Source organism: Lissotriton vulgaris, unplaced genomic scaffold, assembly GCF_964263255.1.
Source record: "Lissotriton vulgaris unplaced genomic scaffold, aLisVul1.2 SCAFFOLD_409, whole genome shotgun sequence".
NCBI classification, from domain to species: Eukaryota; Metazoa; Chordata; class Amphibia; order Caudata; family Salamandridae; genus Lissotriton; species Lissotriton vulgaris.
Genome location: NW_028244340.1, coordinates 271,174 through 293,114, shown reverse-complemented (window position 1 = coordinate 293,114; position 21,941 = coordinate 271,174). Strand labels below are relative to the sequence as shown.

The following is a 21,941-nucleotide window of genomic DNA, read 5'->3' as shown; positions in this document are numbered from 1 at the left end:
AGTTACCCCCAGAAGTATGTATTGCGTGTAATTGAAAGTTATTTTGACGGGGGCCTTGCCTGCCATATGTGGATTTACATGCTTCATAGTAGATCTGCTAATCAAAACATGCTGATGGATATAAATAGTTGTTTTGGCAGTTTTATTTATTGTTTGTTATTTTATTCATATGTGCACGTTTTATATACGCAATGATTTCACCTTTTCTATCATCCTAGGCGTGGTTGATTAAAAGTGGTCGGTGGGCCCTTTAACAGATGGGGCCTCGCCGGAGTCACGTGGTACACGTTATAACGCTGACGTAACCTGACGTCACTCCGCCCCGTGTCATTCGCGCGGCGGACGTCACTCCGCCCCGTGTCATTCGGGCGGCGGAAGTGAACGTTGAGGTCATACGCGGGGAGCCGCTTCAGCGGAAGTGAGTTCAAGGCTCAGCTTCTTCTTCTTTTATAGCGTTTCCCGGTGTGTTCGGTCTCTTCCGTGTCCCGCTGCTTTAGTTACTGATTAATCGTGTTTGCGCACACTTATTCACTTGTTACCACATGAGTTAAATTGGCAACTCGCTCCATTTTTTCCAGGAACGCTGGGCGTGAAGAGGACCCCTGCCACCAGCCCTTGAATGAACGTGAGTGTCTGTTTACACTTTCAGGGGCAATTGAACTCCCTTGTTTTTACCACCGTGCGTGCAATCGAAGGCTGGATGTACAATTAAGAGAACAAATGTCATTTTGATCTCCCCTGATTTTAGGACGGGTTGAGATTTGAAATGCCTGCATCTTTTGGTCATTTCTCTAGGTTAATGTATCCTAACAGTTTATATCTCAATTACGTGGAATATGCAGGCTGAGCTGTTCGTACTTGCACAACCCGATAATGCAGGGTTTTTTAGCAACTCTCTTAAATGGTGGTTTGAAGTTGTATAATTTTTTTAGTGGGAAATACAGTGTGGAGAACTTGAGTTTAATTGCACAATGGTATGATACACTTATTTTAACCTTATTTAGGTGTTCACTATCGATAATATTTCAATAAGTATGTGCATTTAATGTATACATGGTTTGTACATATGGTGTCTGTACTTTAATAACATTTTGTGTTGCAGATACAAGATCCTTAGCTGATCTAAGGAGAGTCTACACGGGAGATCCGTGAGTTTAAGAGACAGAGAATATCTCTCCTAGTTTTGTCCACCACCCCCGTATGGGTATGCCTTAGGGTGCATTCTCTGGTGTGGGGTGAGGTTAGGTCCTGATGAATGCTGAGTGAATGGTACTCATGATAGCTGAAACATGTTGACCATTTTTTGAACGTTTAAGGACACTTGGTTTATCCAGAAGGTGTCCGCCTTTTTTCATAAAAAAGAAAAATAATTTTTTAATGAAGGATGGCTATCCCTCTATTAAAATGTGTCTTCTTTTAATCACTTCACGATTATTGGGCACTACACTTTAGGACTTTTAGGAAAAGGAACCCAATGATATTAAACACCTACTTGTCAGGTGTATGAGGGTTCATTTTCCAACCCACAGTTCCTCACACTGTTGTTTTATTATTTCCCCTCCTATTCCTTGTTTTCCCAACCTTGGTTGTGGGTTATAAGGTTTTTTTTGGGGGGGATTTTTTGTCGCTCTTTTGTTGTTTAATATAATTTGTCAAGTATACACGCTACAACAGTACCCTGGCGGACTGTACATCGGGTTCAGACATCCAAAATATGGTTAAAGTCTCCTGTGCGTCCAACTGCTCGACCTACCCATGCCGCCGGGTCTGGTGCCTCTTTTCCGCTCGTTTCCCCCGTTTTTTGTGGCCTTTTCTCCACTTTCCTGGGACCTTTCTGCCTCTGTTCCACTCGTTTCCCCACATCTTTTGTGACCTTTTCTGCCCTTTCTTGGGACCCTTCTGCCTCTGCCACTCGTTTCCCCCTCAATTGTTGTGCCCTTTTGCCTTCTGTTTCCTTCGTCGCCCCTCGCCACTGCGTCCCCTGCGGCCCGCCCCCCCCTGACTGCCCATTTGCTGCCCCCACCTAACGCCTCTCAGCTGCTCCTCCCTCCCACCTCCCCATATAGGCTGGCCGCTGCGTGGTGAGGAGAGTGACCCTTGACCATTCCAGGTAAGTCGCTCCCCCTCCGCACAGCACCGCCTGTGCCTGTTCTCTCCCTCGCTGCCCCTGTGTCTTTCTGCCCGTTTTCCCTTCTGTTCCCCTTGCTGCCCCCGTGTCTCTCTGCCTGGTTTTTCCTTCTGCTCCCCTCGTGGCCCCCGTGTCTCTCTGCCCGTTTTAAGGCGAGTAATATATTACTCAAAACTATTGTGTTGAAACCAACTCTTAAAACCAAAGGCTTTGGGAGACAGATTACGCACAGTGCATGTGCCCATGCACACGCTTTTCTCCCGAGCCTCGGCATCACACTTCGAAGGAATTCCTTCCGCTCCTTATCTCCTCAGGCACTTAGCGTCTACGTGTGTCTCCCAGGCTCCTCACAGTGCCATATGTCCTCAGGGCATCACACTTCTAACGTGAACGACCGTCTGCTCCTTGGAATGCTGGCATGGTTGCCCAGTGATGCCTGATCTTCTTCAAAGGCAGCTTGTAACCCGAGCTGCCCTCTGCCTTTGCATTCTGAACTCTTTCTTAGATTTCACACACAGTCCATAGCGCTTCCTTCTACCTTTCACCAGGCACACACACACACACCACCAGCCATCAGTGCACTCTTTCACCAGGCACACACACACACACACCACCAGCCATCAGTGCACTCTTTCACCAGGCACACACACACCACCAGCCATGAGTGCGCGCTTTCACCGGGCACAAACACCACCAGCTGTCAGTGCACGCTTCCACCAGGCACACACCAGCAAACGGCAGTGCACGCTTTCACCAGGCATACAAACACCACCAGCCATCAGTGCACGCTTTCACCAGGCATACACACCACCGACCGTCAGTGCACGCTTTCACCAGGCACACACACACCACCGGCCGTCAGTGCACGCTTTCACCAGGCACACACACACCACCGGCCGTCAGTGCACGCTTTCACCAGGCACACACACACCACCAGCCACCAGTGCACGCTTTCACCAGGCATACACACCACTGCCCATCAGTGCACGCTTTCACCTGGCTCACACACACACCACCAGCCATCAGTGCACGATTTCACCAGGCATACACACCACCGGGCGTCGGTGCACACTCTCACCAGGCACAGACACCATCAGTCATCAGTGCACGCATTCACCAGGCATACACACCACCGGCCGTCAGTGCACGCTTTCACCAGGCACACACACACACCACCAGCCATCAGTGCACGCTTTCACCAGGCATACACACCACCACCCGTCGGTGCACGCTTTCACCTGGCACACACGCACACCACCAGCCATCAGTGCACGATTTCACCAGGCATACACACCACCGGCCGTCAGTGCACACTCTCACCAGGCACAGACACCATCAGCCATCAGTGCACACATTCACCAGGCATACACACCACCAGTGCATGCTTTCACCAGGCATACACACAACCAGTGCATGCTTTCACCAGGCATACACACCACCGGCCGTCAGTGCACGCTTTCACCAGGCACACACACACACCACCAGCCATCAATGCACGCTTTCACCAGGCATACACACCACCGGCCGGCAGTGCACACTCACCAGGCACAGACACCATCAGTGCACGCTTTCACTGGGCACAAACACCACCATCCGTCAGTACACGCCTCCACCAGGCACACACCACCAAAAGGCAGTGCACGGTTTCACCAGGCACACGCACCACCAGCCGTCGGTGCACGCTTTCACCAGGCACACACCACCAGCTGTCAGTGCACGCTTTCACCAGAGACACACACTACCAGCCATCAGTGCACGCTTCCACCTGGCACACGCACCACCAGCCGGCCACACACACACCACAAGCCATCATTGCATGCTTTCAACAGGCACACACACACCACCAGCCATCAGTGCACGCTTTCACCAGGCGTACACACCACTGGCCGTCAGTGCACACTTTCACCGGGCACAGACACCATCAGTCGTCAGTGCACGCTTCCACCAGGCACACACCACCAGCCGTCAGTGTACACTTTCACCAGGCACACACACACACACACCACCAGCCATCAGTGCACGCTTTCACCTTGCATACACACCACCGGCCGTCAGTGCACACTTTCACCAGGCACACACACACCACCAGCCAGCAGTGCACGCTAATACCAGGCATACACACCACCGGCCGTCAGTGCACGCTTTCACCAGGCACACACACACACCACCCGCCATCAGTGCACGCTTATACCAGGCATACACACCACTGGCCGTCAGTGCACACTCTCACCAGGCACAGACACCATCAGCCATCAGTGCACGCATTCACCAGGCATACACACCCCCGGCCGTCAGTGCACGCTTCCACCAGGCACACACCACCAAAAGGCAGTGCACGCTTTCACCAGGCACACACACCACCAGCCGCCAGTGCACGCTTTCACCAGGCACACACCACCAGCTGTCAGTGCACACTTTCACCAGAAACACACACTACCAGCCATCAGTGCACGCTTCCACCAGAGGCACACACACCACCAGCCGGCCAGGCACACACACACCACCAGCCATCATTGCATGCTTTCAACAGGCACACACACACACCACCAGTGCACGCTTTCACCAGGCATACACACCACCCGCCATCAATGCACACTTTCACCGGGCACAGACACCATCAGTCGTCAGTGCACGCTTTCACTAGGGGCACACACACACCGCCAGCCATCGGTGCACGCTTTCACCAGGCATACAAACCACCGGCCGTCAGTGCACACTTTCACCAGGCACACACACACCACCAGCCATCAGTGCACGCTTTCACCAGGCATACACACCACCGGCCGTCAGTGCACGCTTTCACCAGGCACACACACACCACCAGCCATCAGTGCACGCTTTCACCAGGCACACACCACCAGCCGTCATTGCACGCTTTCACCTGGCACACACACACCACCAGCCATCAGTGCACGCTTTCACCAGGCATACACACCACCGGCTGTCAGTGCACGCTTTCACCAGGCACACGCACACACACACACACAAACACCACCAGCCGTCAGTGCACGCTTTCACCGGGCACAAACACCACCAGCCGTCAGTGCACGCTTTCACCGGGCACAAACACCACCAGCCGTCAGTGCACGCTTTCACCGGGCACAAACACCACCAGCCTTCAGTGCACGATTCCTCCAGGCACCCACCACCAGATGTCAGTGCACGCTTTAAGCAGGCACACACACCACCAGCCGTCAGTGCGCGCTTTCACTAGGCACACACCACCAGCCACCAGTGCATGCTTCCACCAGGCACACAGCACCAGCCGGCCAGGCACACACACCGCACCAGCCATCAGTGCATGCTTTCTAATGGCGCACACACACCACCAGCCATCAGTGCACGTTTTCACCAGGCATACACACCACCGGCCGTCAGTGCACACTTTCACCAGGCACAGACACCATCAGTCAGGGCACGCTTACACCAGGCACACACCACCAGCCGTCAGTGCACGCTTTCACCAGGCACACACACACACACCGCCAGCCATCAGTGCACGCTTTCACCAGGCACACACCTGCACAAGGCGCAGCTGACAGAAGTCCACCCTGGAAGGAAGATCTGCACAAGGCTCAGCTGACAGAAGTCCTGCCTGGAAGGAAGATCTGCACAAGGCGCAGCTGGCAGAGGTCCTGCCTAGTAAGGAAGATCTGCACAGGGCGCAGCTGACAGAAGACCCTGCCTGGGAGGAAGATCTGCACAACGCACAGCTGACTGAAGTCCAGCCTGGAAGGAAGAGCTGCACAAGGCGCAGCTGACAGAAGTCCTTACTGGAAGGAAGATCTGCACAAGGCGCAGCTGGCAGAAGTCCCTGCCTGGAAGGAAGATCTGTACAAGGCTCAGCTGACAGAAGTCCTGCCTGGAAGGAAGATCTGCACAAGGCGCAGCTGGCAGAGGTCCTGCCTAGTAAGGAAGATCTGCACAGGGCGCAGCTGACCGAAGACCCTGCCTGGGAGGAAGATCTGCACAACGCACAGCTGGCAGAGGTCCAGCCTAGAAAGGAAGATATGCACAAGGCGCAGCTGGCAGAGATCCTGCCTAGTAAGGAAGATATGCACAAGGCGTGGCTGACAGAAGTCCTGCCTAGTAAGGAAGATCTGCACAGGGCGCAGCTGACCGAAGACCCTGCCTGGGAGGAAGATCTGCACAACGCACAGCTGGCAGAGGTCCAGCCTAGAAAGGAAGATATGCACAAGGCGCAGCTGGCAGAGATCCTGCCTAGTAAGGAAGATATGCACAAGGGGTGGCTGACAGAAGTCCTTACTGGAAGGAAGATCTGCACAAGGCGCAGCTGGCAGAAGTCCAGCCTAGAAAGGAATATCTGCACGAAGGGCAGCTGACAGAAGTTCACCCTGGAAGGAAGATCTGCACGAGGCACAGCTGACTGAAGTCCAGCCTGGAAGGAAGAGCTGCACAAGGCGCAGCTGACAGAAGTCCTGGCTAGAAAGGAAGATATGCACAAGGCGCAGCTGACAGAAGTCCACCCTGGAAGGAAGAGCTGCACAAGGCGCAGCAGACAGAAGTCCACCCTGGAAGGAAGATATGCACAAGGCACAGCTGACAGAATTCCAGCCTAAAAAGGAAGATATGTACAAGGCGCAGCTGACAGAAGTCCTGCCTGTAAGGAAGATATGCACAAGGCACAGCTGACAGAATTCCAGCCTAAAAAGGAAGATATGTACAAGGCACAGCTGACAGAAGTCCTGCCTAGAAAGGAAGATATGCACAAGGCGCAGCTGGCAGAAGTCCTGACTCGAAGGAAGATCTGCACAAGGCACAGCTGCCAGAAGTCCACCCTGGAAGGAAGATATGAACGAGGCGCAGCTGACAGAAGGTCTACCTGGCGATGACCTCAAAGCAGTGAGAGAGACCCACAGACCACAAGATCCTTCAAGCCAGCTAGCCACACTGGACACAATGTAAACCAAAGGCCTGATTTAGATTTCAGCAGATGGTTTATTCCATCACAAATGTGACAGGTATCCTGCCTGCCCCATTAAGAATGCATTACATCCTGTGGCAATTAAAATAAGGCAGGCAGGATATCTGTCACGTTGCACTGCTCTCACTGATTTTTAGTGCTAGGAGTTTGTCCCACACTGTAAAAGCAGCACGAACGGCACTACGCGTTGCGCCAGAGGGCGCTGCTGCTTTCTGCCGCTCAAATTGACATTCTAATCGAGTGGCAGCTTCATCAACGCGAATGGCAGATTTCTACACTCGAGTGGTCGCGACCTGCCGTGACCTCCTGCAATGAGAAATCTCGCCAGGAGGAGGTCTAGAACATTATATTTTCTCACAAGCACTCACCACCTTACCGTTGGAGAACTGCGAGAGAAAAAAAACTCAGTTCTGCTTTACTTCATGGAGTTTTTTTGAACTCTGCACTCTGGGCAAAAATTTGCGAGCTCCGCAGGCAGAGCTGAATTCTTCGTCCACCCCTAGTTTTGAGGCAATAATCTGTTGGACAAACTCTAAACTAGGCCACAATAAGTGTTGTAGAAGAAGTGAGAGCCACAGCCTTGTGAGTGTCAGGCCGTTATTTGACTTCTGATATACCCCAAAGAGTGAGTGAGCAGCCAGAGGGCAGTAGAGGGACCGAAGGCATGAAATTAGATAAACTAGAAGATGAGAAATATGGAAAGGTAGAAATGCCGCATCACCTGTGGATAACTGACACCTCCTCCCGTCTCTGCCAAATGCCCATCCAGTCACAAAGTGGCATCCTGGGCCCCAAACGGACAACGTCATGCCAGATGCCATGTAATGGTGGAAAAGGGTAAAAAAAGAGTAATGTGTACACATTTGCTGCGGGGCTATGTCAGGTAAATTATTGGTTGTGATGGATTCTCCATAAGTACTAAATGACTGATATTGTTGAATATTAAATTATGTGAATCAATGTCTGTTTGCCTTATCTGCGCTTATAATGTAAAGGACGGGCCTTACAGTGAACCCCTCGTTCTGTTTTACACAAAAGCCCTGGAAGGAGCTGCATCTTACAGAACTTTATCTACTTTAGGAAGAACTAAAGACTTGCTTTTTAAAGTTGTCTTCCAGGGCCAGAACCAGGCTCTGTAAGCTGCACTAGTTTCAGGGAGATGGCCAGATGTTATGGCGATAGGAAACCCCCCTCATCTCACAATAATGTTCCAATCTTCCAGGTTAGAAGAAACCAGAAATGCTTAAACCAAGGGAGCTGTTGAAAGTGTCAAAGGTGACTTATGAACAGCGAGTAAAGACAGGAGTTGGCATTTGAGATGATCTTAAGTGAATCTGAAAGAATGAGGAGAAGTGTGTAAATGGAGTTGCTTTTGCTGTATACTTCATGAAGAGTTACTGGAAATTCTGCAGCCCAGCCTGATCCAACTCTTTTTCTAAAATCTGTTGTTGTTTAAATGAAATCTTGACCATATGCGTCTATCTTAAACAAAACCTCAAGCACTTGGGTGCCCTGTGAGCGCCTTTACTTTGCTCAGTTACTCTGTGACCACTGGTAAATCACCTCCTTTTCAGACATTAATAAGATATCACCTGATCAACAGAACCTTTAGTTAAATATCTGTGTGATGAAATATTTCTTGCTAATTTTGAAAGGTGGTAAAGAAGAAGAGGGAGATTTACTAATATTTTGCGCCGTATTTGCATCACAAAAGTGGCACAAAACAGCGCAAAATCTTTTTTTTCCTAATTTACTTTCCAGCGCTAAACTTTTTTAGCGCTGGAAATAATGTAAAAGTAATGTGAAGCAGCGCATAGCACTGCTTCGCATTACTTCACACATTGGGACCTGCCAAGGGGGGTGCTTGTGCGTTCCCGTGCAACCACCCAAGATTTCTCATGCTAAACCCATTTTACTAAAATCAGTAGATTGGGTTTAGCGTGAGAAAACTGCACCCTTTTAAACTAGACACAAGGAAGGAGAAATGATTTAATTTCTCCTTCCTTTTTTGACTTTGCATGCGGGCTGCACTGCGCAACATGCATACAAAGTGGGAAAAGCCTTCCCTTGTGTCTGACATAGTATTTTGTACAGGAAGGGTGTCCTTCCTGTGCAAAATCGATGCTGGACTCACACGCACACCCTAGCGCTCTGGTGCTAAGGTGTGTGCTTGATGCAGTGCCGCTGTAATCTGTGCCGACGAAAGGGAAGGAGAGAGCCATATCTTTGAAAATATGTTGCTCTCCTGTTCCCTTCCTGTCGCGCCACGCAGCGCAGCCTCGCAGGGGAGGGCTGTGCTGCATTGTGTGGAGATTTAGTAAATCTTCCCCCAAAACGTCTTTTACACCTAGTTAAACATTGTGAATTCTCATTCCATTATGTTTCAATGTAGTAATTTTAAATATCTTTACATCCAACAGAAAACAAGCCTTGAATGTATGAAATGACCATCAATAAAGAAGCGAATGCTGTAAATCTTCAATAATAGCAGAAATATTGAGCTACAGTATTCAGGAAAACATCAGCGCAGTTGGCGACAGGGAACCTGCACTCAAACTGACAGATCTCGGATGAAGGATCAAGGGCAGTTCAGTGATTGTAAGAGTCTGAGCTGTGCACCTCCACGCCACAAGACGAAGAAATGACCTTAGGAGAATTAAGGCAACAACAATAACAAACCGCCTCCTGTATAAACAAGTGTCCAACACCAGCTTTGATCGGATCGGTATGATGTGATTACCACAGTGCTCTGTTTTATAAAATGATGACAAGCCATCATTCCGTGCTCTAGGAGAATTGTAAACTCTTTCTGGACAAACCACAGTAACCACAGAAGAGCACAAGAGAACGGAGCCATACAACTGACGGATAAAGGAAAGAGGAGTTCTTCTATCTACAATACAATAGACTGTCCTAATTGTCACCGGCCAGAAGGAAGATACATCTTTACCCGCAAGCGTGCATAGCCATAATCCAATCTAAAGGCACAATCACCTACAAAGACACCTTCTACGTATTAGGAGTGTGGTAAATATTTTGTGGCTATTGTATTTTATTGTTAAAACAGAAATCAAACGTGTAAAATACCGCACACATATTAAATGTGTGAGAAAAACACAAGTGCTTTATCGGCCATGTTGGCCCATCAGGAAATGCAGTCATGGGATGTAGACAGATATATACCCGACCCACAGACACTAACCAAGAAAGATGAATCATACACATGCAGCAAGAGCTTTAGTTTGTCATCACTTCTCAAGCTTCATCAGCACACGTACACAGGACAAAAACCATTCAAGTGCAGTGAATGTGTCAAGAGCTTTAGTCAGTTATCGAGCCTTCAAACACATCAGCGAACACACACAGGGGAAAAACCATTCAAGTGCAGTGAATGTGGGAAGTGCTTTAGTCAGTTATCAAACCTTCAAAGACATCAGCGAAAACACCCAGGGGGAAAGCCATTCAAGTGCAGTGAATGTGTCAAGAGCTTTAGTAGGTTATCAGAACTACAAAGACACCAGCGAACACACACACGGGAAAAGCCATTCAAGTGCAGTGAATGTGTCAAGAGCTTTAGTAGGTTATCAGAACTACAAAGACACCAGCGAACACACACACGGGAAAAACCATTCAAGTGCAGTGAATGTGTGCAGAGCTTTAGTAGGTTATCAAGCCTTCAAATACATAATCAAACACACACAGGGGAAAAGCCATTCAAGTGCAGTGAATGTGTGAAGAGCTTTAGTAGGTTATCAAACCTTCAAATACATAATCAAACACACACAGGGGAAAAGCCATTCAAGTGCAGTGAATGTGTGAAGAGCTTTAGTACGTTATCATACCTAAAATGTCATCAGCGAACACACACAGGGGAAAAACCCTATCATTGTAGTGAATGTAACAGTAGTTTTCGAGACTCTTCGGCATTAAGGAATCATCAGCTAACAACTCACACAGGAGAAAATCCATTCAAGTGCAGTGAATGTGCAAAGTGCTTTAGTCATTTATCAAGCCTTCAAACACATCAACGAACACACACAGGGGAAAAACCATTCAACTGCAATGAATGTGGGAAGAGCTTTAGTCAATTATCAACCCGACAAATTCATCAGCGAACACACACAGGGGAAAAACTCTATCATTGTGGTGAATGTGACAGTAGTTTTAGTTACTCTTCAGCATTAAGGTATCATCAGCGAACACACACAGGGGAAAAACCATTCAAGTGCAGTGAATGTGCAAAGTGCTTTAGTCTGTTATCACACCTTCAAAGCCATCAGCGAACACACACAGGGGAAAAACCATTCAAGTGCAGTGAATGTGCAAAGAGCTTTAGTCAGTTATCACACCTCCAAAGCCATCAGCGAATTCACACAGGGGAGAAACCATTCAAGTGCAGTGAATGTGCAAAGAGCTTTAGTCGGTTATCGAGCCTTCAAAGCCATCAGCGAACACACACGGGGGAAAAACCATTCAAGTGCAATGACTGTGGGAAGAGCTTTAGTCAGTTATCACACCTCCAAAGACATCAGCGAACTCACACAGGGGAGAATTCAAGTGCAGTGAATGTGCAAAGAGCTTTAGTCGGTTATCACACATTCAAAGTCATCAGCGAACACACACGGGGGAAAACCATTCAAGTGCAATGACTGTGGGAAGAGCTTTAGTCGACGATCTGAGCTACAAAGTCATCAGCGAACATACAGGGGGAAAACATAGAAGGGCACTGAAAGTGAGAAGGGCTTTTGTCAATTTTCGATCCCACACAGCCCTCAGTGACTACACTCCTTCATTTAACTCACATGGAAATAATCCTAGAGATGCAGAGATTCCGGAAATAATTTAAGAACATCAAAAATAATATTGACCCGTCTAAGGACATAGACAAGAGCAGAACAGTGCAGTTATTGTGAGAGAAATGAATTACGGAAAAAGATAAAATTCAAATTATGTATGACTTTAAAATACCAATGATAGAAGACCTGAATAGCAGTAAAGAAGAAAAACAGATAACAGTATTTGCAGAATTATAAAAGTGTTTGTTTCCAGTGATTGTTCACTTCCGTACACATAGCAAAGTGACATGATGTACCAGGATACACAGTGGGAGACAAGCACAATGTGGATTAAAAGAAAAGAAACATTGTTGATTTTTTTTTTGGTGAAGAAGAGATACAAAGAAAAACATTCGATTGTACCTGACCACACTACCTGTAAAAGCAACACTGAACAATTCTGGGACTAACTGCGGTATTTCAGTTAACTTGTCGAATTAGTGATAAAACCTATAAACCCAACACACCCAGAGTGGACATGTTGTTAGGGCTCTGGAGATGGAAGCTTCATGGGTAAAATGCATGTATTACTATTAACAAATGCCACTGCAGTATATGTAATGTACTAAAGCGAAGCACAGGTGTTCAAGAAATAACCTATTTTCAGATATAAAAGAGCATATACCTTGTTTTTAAGTAACGTTTGGTGCATCTTTTACACACTGTTATCGGTTGATGGTTCAGCTCTTGCCTCGCGCATTATTACTAAGTGAGACCCGTGGCTCCTCTCCGACTTGGCTCTCCCTATTCATTTTGTGACTTGCCAAAATCTATATTTTACCAGAATTTAGCCATTGTAAGCAGTAGACTCTGTTTGAAGAATGTGGTGAAATAGCGAAATCTCACATCAAAAGCATGTATGTGCCGTGACAATCAGTTGCAATCCCAGCAACTCATCTTCCACACTTGATTGTCCTTTGTCCTGAAGTGTTCTGAAGGATTTGTCGTATGAATGCCAGAAGTGGCAGTGACATTCATGAAGCTAAAGCTAGCAAGAGTGTGTGGGAGATAGAGAGGGGGAGAGATAAAGAGAGCGAGAGTGACAAAGAAAGGGGGAGAAAAAGAGAGAAATGGAAGGATGGGGAACGGCACGTTATTTGTACTCACCTAAAAATAGAAGAAACAGCGGAATACATGACAATGTGTGACATCACCAGAGAAACGGTCGAGCACCTGTGAATTTATATGGTTATTTTTATAGACCCATGTCCTGCCAATAAACAGGGCACAAGTAAGGAAAATAGTGAAGGAGCCCATTATCATATGCAAATCACAGTGACTTCACATGTAGTGGTATCACAAGAAGTGATGTCAGGCCCTTATAATAATTTTCACGTGAAAGGTTGACGGCCTGTTTTAAAAACAAGAAACATAAAATAATGTAAAAATAGGTTTTTGATTTCAGTTTTTATACATCATGTGTTTTGCCCACTATTAGTTTGTAACTAAACTCGGAAATGACTGAAAGTGTAAATATTTTTAAACAGATATGTGGAACTTGAAAATTACATTTTTAAACAGTTTTCAGCGAATAAATAAAATGTGCTTTTAATTTGCGTTTGTTTCCTGACGTTATTCTTTATCCAGCCTCTAAACCCCAAAGTGTTTCACATTTACAATGTATTAACCACTTGGCTGCTAATGACAAGGGTAACTCGTCATGCCCCTCCCATTCATTTCAATGGAAATCTCATTAAATGAGCTGAATTCCCTTAGCAGCTAAGTGGTTAAGCAATAAAAGGACTAATTTTGTCAAGTTCTCTGTTCCTCTCGCGCCACTCACACAAACAAACACTCAGAGGCCTGTAAAGCAATAGTGAATTTGAGTAATTTATGATGAATTGAAATGAGAGAAAGAGAAGAACAGAGCAAGGTGCAGGATATATTAAAGAAAATGAAAAAAGAGACACAAGACTTTAACCTGTTCTGTGTACTAGCACTTTACGTAAACAAGTTGTGCTGTGCGTTGTGAACAGGCTGTCACCCCCTTTTTTTCATTTACTTTAATTTGCAGCAATCCTCCAGGTTACTTTTTCTCAATATTACACTTCAGGTCGCTCATTTGTCGGCATGGGTTTTGTCCTCACACTGGTCTAGGATGGGCCTTCTCAAGGTAGAAGGCGCTGTAATAGGAATAATAAATCAGACATATATGAAATTGTATGTAAACAAATGAGTGCCTTTCAGTTATCGGGCCCCACCAGACTCACATCTACACATGTAATTGAGCACCAGACTAAAGTGACTCCTCCCTGTATAAATATGTGCCATCAGTAATCGGGCTGATGGTTCCGCTGATGCGCACAGCAAATACAGTTTTTGGGATTGTGTGCATTGGCCTAAATTTTAATTGCTGAAGTTTCACGCAGTTTTGCTGATGCGCACAGTGTATAAGGCTTGTGGATATTGCGCACTGTAAGCAGATCACTGAAGTTTACCCTTAAGTAGTAACTAAGTCAAAACATAGTATGTACATCATACATAATGTCACTGCCCCTCCCTTCTTGTTGACATCTCCAGGAGTTCCTTCTCTCTCGTGGCTGAAGTGAAAGAAGGTTTTCACACATTATGCTCTTATCTGTGGCATTTCCTTAAGCGCAGAGAGGAAAGCCTCATTGTTAATGCATTGTTTGGGCTCTGAGGGACAAGAATTCTTTGAACACCTTCCTGAACTCTTACTCTGCCATTCAGGTCCATATATCTGATTGGTCCATATATCTGATTAGGTCCATATATCTGATTTAATTAAAATTAGCCCAATCATGTTGTGGCACGAGATATGGACCACAGAAGATACAGTTTTTAATAGGCTTATTGTTAGTGACTGCATGAAACTAGAGGGGGCCAAAATTATCACATGGTTGTCCTATATTAGAAATTTTTTATCCACTTTAGGTCATCCAGAACTGTATGATTCCCCTATCACATGTGAATCAATTTCGAAAAAGTCTCTTAAGGAAAGCTGCCTGGCCTTACTGGAAGACAGACGCGATCTTTCTGAGAGAGGCCAACCTAGTATTATACAACACCATCTCGTGTTACAGGGACGGGGTCTACATCAATATTTATCCCCAGATCACTCAAACTACACTAGATTGTTGCTATCTAGGATGAGAACAGACAGCTTTTTCAGACTGTTGACTTTTCCGAATACAAACGATTGGTCTCGCAATTTAATTAATTGCCCATGTGATGAAGTCTCAGTGCAATCTAATATACATTTCATTTTCTTTTGTAAATATTTTGCCTGGGGGAGAAAAAGATATCTACTACCCCTTTTAAAATCATGGGGCCTGAGGCAGTGTAGACCTGCTTTGATTAAGCTGTATATGTTACAAGATGACCTGACTATTTTAACAGCAGCAAAGTTTTTAAAATATGTAATTAGATGCAGATCGTCGATGCAATAAGTTGAGGCAGCTGTAATCTGTAACCAACTGTACCTGATGTATTTTCTATCTTATTTACTGCGCTAGTTTGCACTTTAGGCTTGGGATGGCCTTTAAAAATACTTGTTTAATTCGTATAGTTTACAGCCTCTAGTATTTATTACAGTACGGCCTTTTATGCTATTTTAGATTGGTTTTATCTGCCTATATGAAATGAATTAATTTTATATTTGTGTGTAACTGAAATGTTTAAATGTGCTTATATGACTTGCTTTGTAAAGTCGAATAAAGCTACCTTTGATTTGATTTGATTTGACTCTGCCATTCTTAATGAATACGAGATCTGCTTCAAAAAGTTGGACTTGCACCACCTCTCCAAAGTGAGTACTGTCCTTGAACGATATCACTTTGGGAGAAGAATGCAAAGGCAGGATGAGTCGGTCAAACAGTACATGACTACCTTGCGCAAATTGGCTTCCACATGCAATTTTGGTGCAGCTTAGAGGAGCGGTTAAGATATCAGCTCATGTTGGGATGCGCCCTCGACAAAACGAGAGACGCCCAGTGGCAAAAAGAAAAGCCATCGTTTCAAGACGTGCTGACCATAGCTAAAAGTCACTAGCATTCAAGAGCGTGTGTTGATATTATACGCAAAGACAGTTCAGGTGAAAAAAGGAGTACATTGATGTCAATGTGCTGGTGGATAGATTCGTTGAACCCAAATTGACCACCACTTCAAAGCCCTTTAACACAAAGAATTTTCAGGTGAAGTGCTTCAGGTGTGGCAACTCTGGCCATATGGCCAACTTTAAAGACCGCCCAGGCTGGAAGGCCATGTGAAAAACTTGTGATAGAAAAGGTCACGTCTCAAAAAGCTGCAGAACTGGCAACAAGCATAAAAAAGTCATGGAAGTTGAACTTTATGAAGAATTGGAAGGAATCAATATTCTCCCAGTCACAGGGAATGCTGGTGATGGCCCTCAGGAGCGAGTTTTGATTAATGATGCTCCAATGAGCATGCTCTTCTACTCTTGGGCCAAGATAACTCTAGTCCCAAAAACATTTTGTGAGCGTAATTTGCTGGGCAAAGTCACCCTGTTGAAGCCAGACATTAGACCAATAGGTTAAGGTGGGGTGACTATTGAGTTGCTGGGGTATTTTCGGGGCACAATTGACTTCAAAGGGAGAGCCATGCCTGTTAAAATCTAAATCTTGATGAAAGGGTATTCACTCATAAGTTGGTTCCATCAGCATGATCTACATATCTGCCTTGATCACAATGAGATCTGTCTGCGTAAAATAATTACCACCAGTTAGGGTTGTTAGTAATGCTAATCGAGACTGGATCAAAGAATTCCCTGAGGTCTTTGCTGGTGAACTGGGTTTGCCTCAAAAGCTATGTACATCGGATAAAGGTCAAATCTAATGCTGTTCCAAAAACAGCTAAGGTTAGGAATGCACCTCTGTTAGTAAGGAAGTGCATGAAAATTGAATTAGACAATCTCTTAGCCAAGTGCATCATTCAAGAAGATGAAGCAACGGAGTGGGTCCCTCCTGTTATTATGGCCCGCAAGCCAATGGGGAAGCCAGGCTCTGTGTCGGCTCGAGGGAGCTCAACAAAGCAGTTATTGTTGATCATTACCCTTTACCCAACATAACTAAAATGCTGGATTCTCTTGAGGGGCCAAGGCATTTTTCTTCCTTGGACTTGACCTCCGCCTATCACCAGGCCGGGCTTCAATCAATCAATCAATCAATCATAGCATTTGTAAAGCGCAGTACATACCCGTGAGGGTCTCAAGGCGCTAGGGGGAGGGGGGGTGCTGCTACTGTTCAAAGAGCCAGGTCTTGAGGAGTCTCCTGAAGTTTAGAACGTCTTCGGTCTGCCGTAGGCGGACGGGAAGGGTGTTCCACATCTTGGAGGCGAGTTGGGAGAATGATCTGCCACCGGCGGTCATTCTTCGAATGCAGGGGACGGTGGTGAGGGCGTAATCCGCGGAGCTGGCGGGCGGGATTTTAAAGGCTGAGTCGTCTGTTGAGGTACGCTGGTCCGGTGTCGTGGAGTGCCTTGTGTGCGTGGGTGAGGAGCTTGAAGGTTATCCTCTTGTTGATGAGGAGCCAGGGCAAGTCTTTCAGGTGGGGTGTGATGTGGCGACGGGAGATGTCGAGGATCAGGCGTGCTGAGGCGTTCTGGATGCATTGAAGTCATTTCAGGAGTTTGGCTGGGGCTACTGGGTAGCGTGCGTTGCCGTAGTCCAGTCTGCTGCTGTCAAGGGCCTGGGTGACCGTCCTTCTAGTTTCGGTGGGGATCCACTTGAAGATCCTGCGAAGCATGCGGAGAGCGTTGAAGCAGGAGGAGGAGACGGCGTTGACCTGCTTTGTCATGGAGAGTGTGGAGTCGAGGATGACCCCTAGGTTTCGTGCGTGGTGAGTGGGTGTAGGGGGTGCTCCTAGTGCCGTCGACCACCAGGAGTCGTTCCAGGCCGAGGGAGTGGAACCGAGGATGAGGACCTCCGTCTTGTCCGAGTAAAAGCACAGTTTTACTTACAACTTTAGGATGGTAGTAAATACCCCGATCTTGGACAAAAATGGGGGGAGAGGCATAAATTTACTTAGTGATTCCTGAAGCTCACTATTTTACAAATTGGTAGGTCAGGGTTAAACACAGAGTCTCCTAGTTGCACAGTTTCCTAGTGCAGTAAACAACACGTGGGGTGGTGGAGATCGTGAGGGAGAGGCCGAGGGACTACAATCCCAGGATAAGGACCTGTATAGTGGCCCTGTCGAGAAGTAACATTTGGCGTTTATTTCCAGCATCTTTAGGTAAAGTGGTAAAGCCGGGATTAGATGTTATGTCTCCCCTCGGCCTCTCCTAGGATGATTGGTCTGTGTGTAAAGGCGCTTTTATGTACTGCGTACGTGTGAGGTGCAGAGCCCATTTCAGGTGTCTCCCTTGTATCTAAGTAGCCTCCAAAGTTGTGTGCTGTTCCATAACGTTAGTGATACTGTTATGTTATGTTATGTTAAAGAAATGTGTTACCGCGCACGGACACCAATTGGTTTCATGGCGCTCAGAGACAAAGTGGAAAGACAGAGCGGTCGGGTGTGAGTAGAGAGATTAATCATAAGCTAGCTGAAAAAGATAAGTTTTAAGAGTTTTGCGGAAGATGGTGTAGTCGGAAGAAAGCCGAATTGAAAGAGGGAGAGAATTCCAGGTAAAAGGAGCAAGAAAAGAGAAACAAGAACCACCATGTTTCTTACGTTTGAACCTGGGGGTGGTTAAGAGGTTACTGCATTCTATCCTCTCACTGCATGCCCCGTTGCTGCTTTTTAGAGTCACTCCTTTTATTGAAATTCTTTGTAAAGCAGATGACCCTTGTAGGAAAAATTATAATATCTCTGACACCCCTTGGTACGTAATATCCCATACCTGGCCCAAAAAAAAAAAAAAACTGACTCTGCATGATTTACTATATGGTAATACTTACTTAAAGTATTGCTCATTTTGCCCATGCTTCAGTCCATATGAAACTAGTCTTTGCTTTCCCACTCTCTTGTTCACACAGTACCCTGGATCCTACCAGCTATTACATGCTCACCTGCATCAGATTCTTCTAGTGCCTGGCCGGTGTTATTGCATTGTTTGCTTTAGATTCTCCTCGTGCCTGGCCTGTGTTATTGCGTTGTTTGCTTCAGATTTTCCTCATGCCTAGCCTGTGTTATTGCATTCTTTACATCAGATTTTCCTCGTGCATGGCCTGTGTTATTGCATTGTTTACATCAGATTTTCCTTGTGCCTGACCTGTGTTATTACATTGTTTGCATCAAATTCTCCTGGTGCCTGGCCTGTGTTATTGCGTTGTTTGCTTCAGATTCTCCTCGTGCCTGGCCTGTGTTATTACATTGTTTGCATCAGATTCTTCCAGTGCTTGGCCCGTGTAATTGCATTGTTTGTATCAGATACTCTTGGTGCCTGGCCTGTGTTATTGCATTGTTTACATCAGATTTTCCTCGTGCATGACCTGTGTTATTGCATTGTTTACATCAGATTTTCCTTGTGCGTGGCCTGTTATTGCATTGTTTACATCAGATTTTACTTGTGCCTGGCCTGTGTTATTGCAGTGTTTGCGTCAGATTCACCTAGTGCCTGGCCAGTGTTATTGCATTGTTTCGGTTATAACGGGATCATCTTCAGGACAAGAGAATAATTTTGCCTGAACAAAGTTTTTAGCAAACACCTGTTTTGGAAGTAAGCAAGAGGGAGGAAAACAAAGATATATATACAATCATTATTTGTATAGTCAGCACTCACATTGTAACTACGGTATTCAGAATCGCAGTGTCAGGTGTTGCCATGAGGCGTGGGTATTCTGTGCAAGGCCTCTCATATTCATGCATGCTTTTTGTGAAATCCTATTATAAACGGTCGATTTTGAATAGAATGGCCAGATTGGGGGCAAAAATAGCCCCCATGGAAGTGCTCTTTACTTGTTGGTAATAGATGTTATCAAATACAAAATAATTCCTGGTGAGACATAGTTCAAGGAGCTGTAGAATGAAGATGGTAGGGACCCTATGGGGACGGGGTCGTGAGTCTAGAATTTGCTGGATGACCAGTAGAGCCGCTGTCTGAGGGATGTTTGTGTAAAGCGACTCTACGTCCATTGTGCATAGAGTGTGGATTGTTGGGTCAAAAGGGTAATGTTCCACTAAATTTACCATCTCCATACTATCCCTCACATAACAGATTGTGGATGGTACAAATTCTTTAATGAAGAAGTCAACATAAGATCCCAAGGGCTCTAGAATGGAGCCACATGCAGAAACTATGGGTTTGCCTGGGGGAGTGTTGATGTTCTTGTGAACTTTTGGAAGGGTATAGATAATTGGCTGGCGTGGACGAAATAGGTGTTCTTTCTTGCTCAAGAAGCCCTGAGAGACTGCATCTGTTGTGATCTTTAGTATAGTCTCTTGTATATTTTTGGTGGGATTCCCTGGTAGTCTCTGGTAATGATTTGTGTTCCCTAGTTGGCGTAAGATCTCTAGTTTATAAGAGTCAACATCCTGGAGGACAATTCCTCCACCCTTGGCTCACAACACGGAAGCGATCCATTGAGAGACAGCTCGTGTGACCGGCACCTGCAGAGCATCGACTATCCCCGCCCGGTAAGCTCGCCGTACCACTGCCCCTAGATATAACATTATGTTAACTCTAGTACGAAACCTTCGTAATCCTTGCCATTTTGCCCGCAGCGGACCAGTAATCTATCTGGCCGCCCCGCCAAGTCGGCGCCATTTAATTCGCCGGACGACGGTCTCCCTGCCTGAGATGCAACCGGTAAAGTAGTGCTCTATTGCAGCGTTTCCTTCACTACCTGATCAGAGACTAACTTCTTCCCCCCCCCCCCCCCCTCCCCACAGAGTCTGCCCAATTATCTGTTCATCATTCAGGCAGTTCAAAATTCTCCGGTGCACACAGAAACTACAACCTCCTGGTAAAGCGCTGTTTAACTACCGTAAATTACCTTTTATAAATACTTTCAGCATGTAACCCTGGTGTCTAATTTACCCCAATAGCGGCCCCAGTAGACTTCCTGGACCCTTGGAGCCTTTTTACAACACCACCCATCCCTCCCCTCGAGGACGCATACCTACCAGGCATGGTAATATCGTCCCACGAGCTCATAAAATTATCTTTCACCATCCAAGATCCATTTCCTTAAAACTGTTTCTTTTTCCTTGGCAGCTACGTAATACACACGTTTAGAAACCCTGGCTGAGTGCAAGCAATGCCTTGATTCCGATGTATTAGATACAAACTCCACGCTACTCAGATGGTAATGTGTAATTCCCCCTAAAATCCTTACAGCAAAAGCCTTCTGACACGTGTGATTGCCCGAAGTCATGTCAATATTTATTTTAGACCAACAGTGACGCCACGATTGAATATCAAACCCGGCGCCTGCACAGAATTGTCAAGCATCCTCCCCCCAAAAAAACGTTTTCTCAATGAAGCTAAATAGGACAATACCCCAGCACTTACTTTTACCCTCCTTCTGGACAGCATGATTTCTTAAAATACATCTTATTGCCAACAGGGCGATACGCGGTGGTGACAATAATCGGACCACTCTACCTGATCGGACCACTCTACTTGAAGGAACCCCTACTTCATGATACCAACTTGGTAGGTCCCATTGACTATCAATCACCATGCGGAAGACGCACCAATAGAACGGCATAGATCCCATCATGCCCCCACAACCTTCATATCCTTATCACGGCAACAAGCCTCACCATCTCCACGGCTGACTTAAGATCTCAAATCACTTTCACGTACCCTAGTTATCCGAGAGTTCACTATCACCAATTGCTAAAATCGACCGTTTATAATAGGATTTCACAAAAAGCATGCATGAATATGAGAGGCCTTGCACAGAATACCCACGCCTCATGGCAACACCTGACACTGCGATTCCGAATACCGTAGTTACAATGTGAGTGCTGACTATACAAATAATGATTGTATATATATCTCTGTTTTCCTCCCTCTTGCTTACTTCCAAAACAGGTGTTTGCTAAAAACTTTGTTCAGGCAAAATTATTCTCTTGTCCTGAAGATGATCCCGTTATAACCGAGCTTG

General features: G+C 46.2%; 1 protein-coding gene across 1 annotated transcript; it reads left to right on the top strand.

The window, feature by feature from the left end:
* Window positions 1-492: 492 nt before the first annotated feature.
* On the top strand, window positions 493-14,154 carry LOC147667592 (uncharacterized). Its single transcript, XM_086948795.1, has 2 exons — window positions 493-625; window positions 9,494-14,154. Exon 2 carries the CDS (start codon window positions 10,175-10,177, stop codon window positions 11,720-11,722), a length of 1,548 nt encoding a protein of 515 aa, XP_086804921.1. The 5' UTR covers window positions 493-625; window positions 9,494-10,174; the 3' UTR covers window positions 11,723-14,154.
* Window positions 14,155-21,941: the final 7,787 nt, after the last annotated feature.

Excerpts from the sequence above, each read along its gene's own strand:
- LOC147667592 (XM_086948795.1), top strand. The coding sequence starts at position 10,175 with ATGTGTGAGAAAAACACAAGTGCTTTATCGGCCATGTTGGCCCATCAG.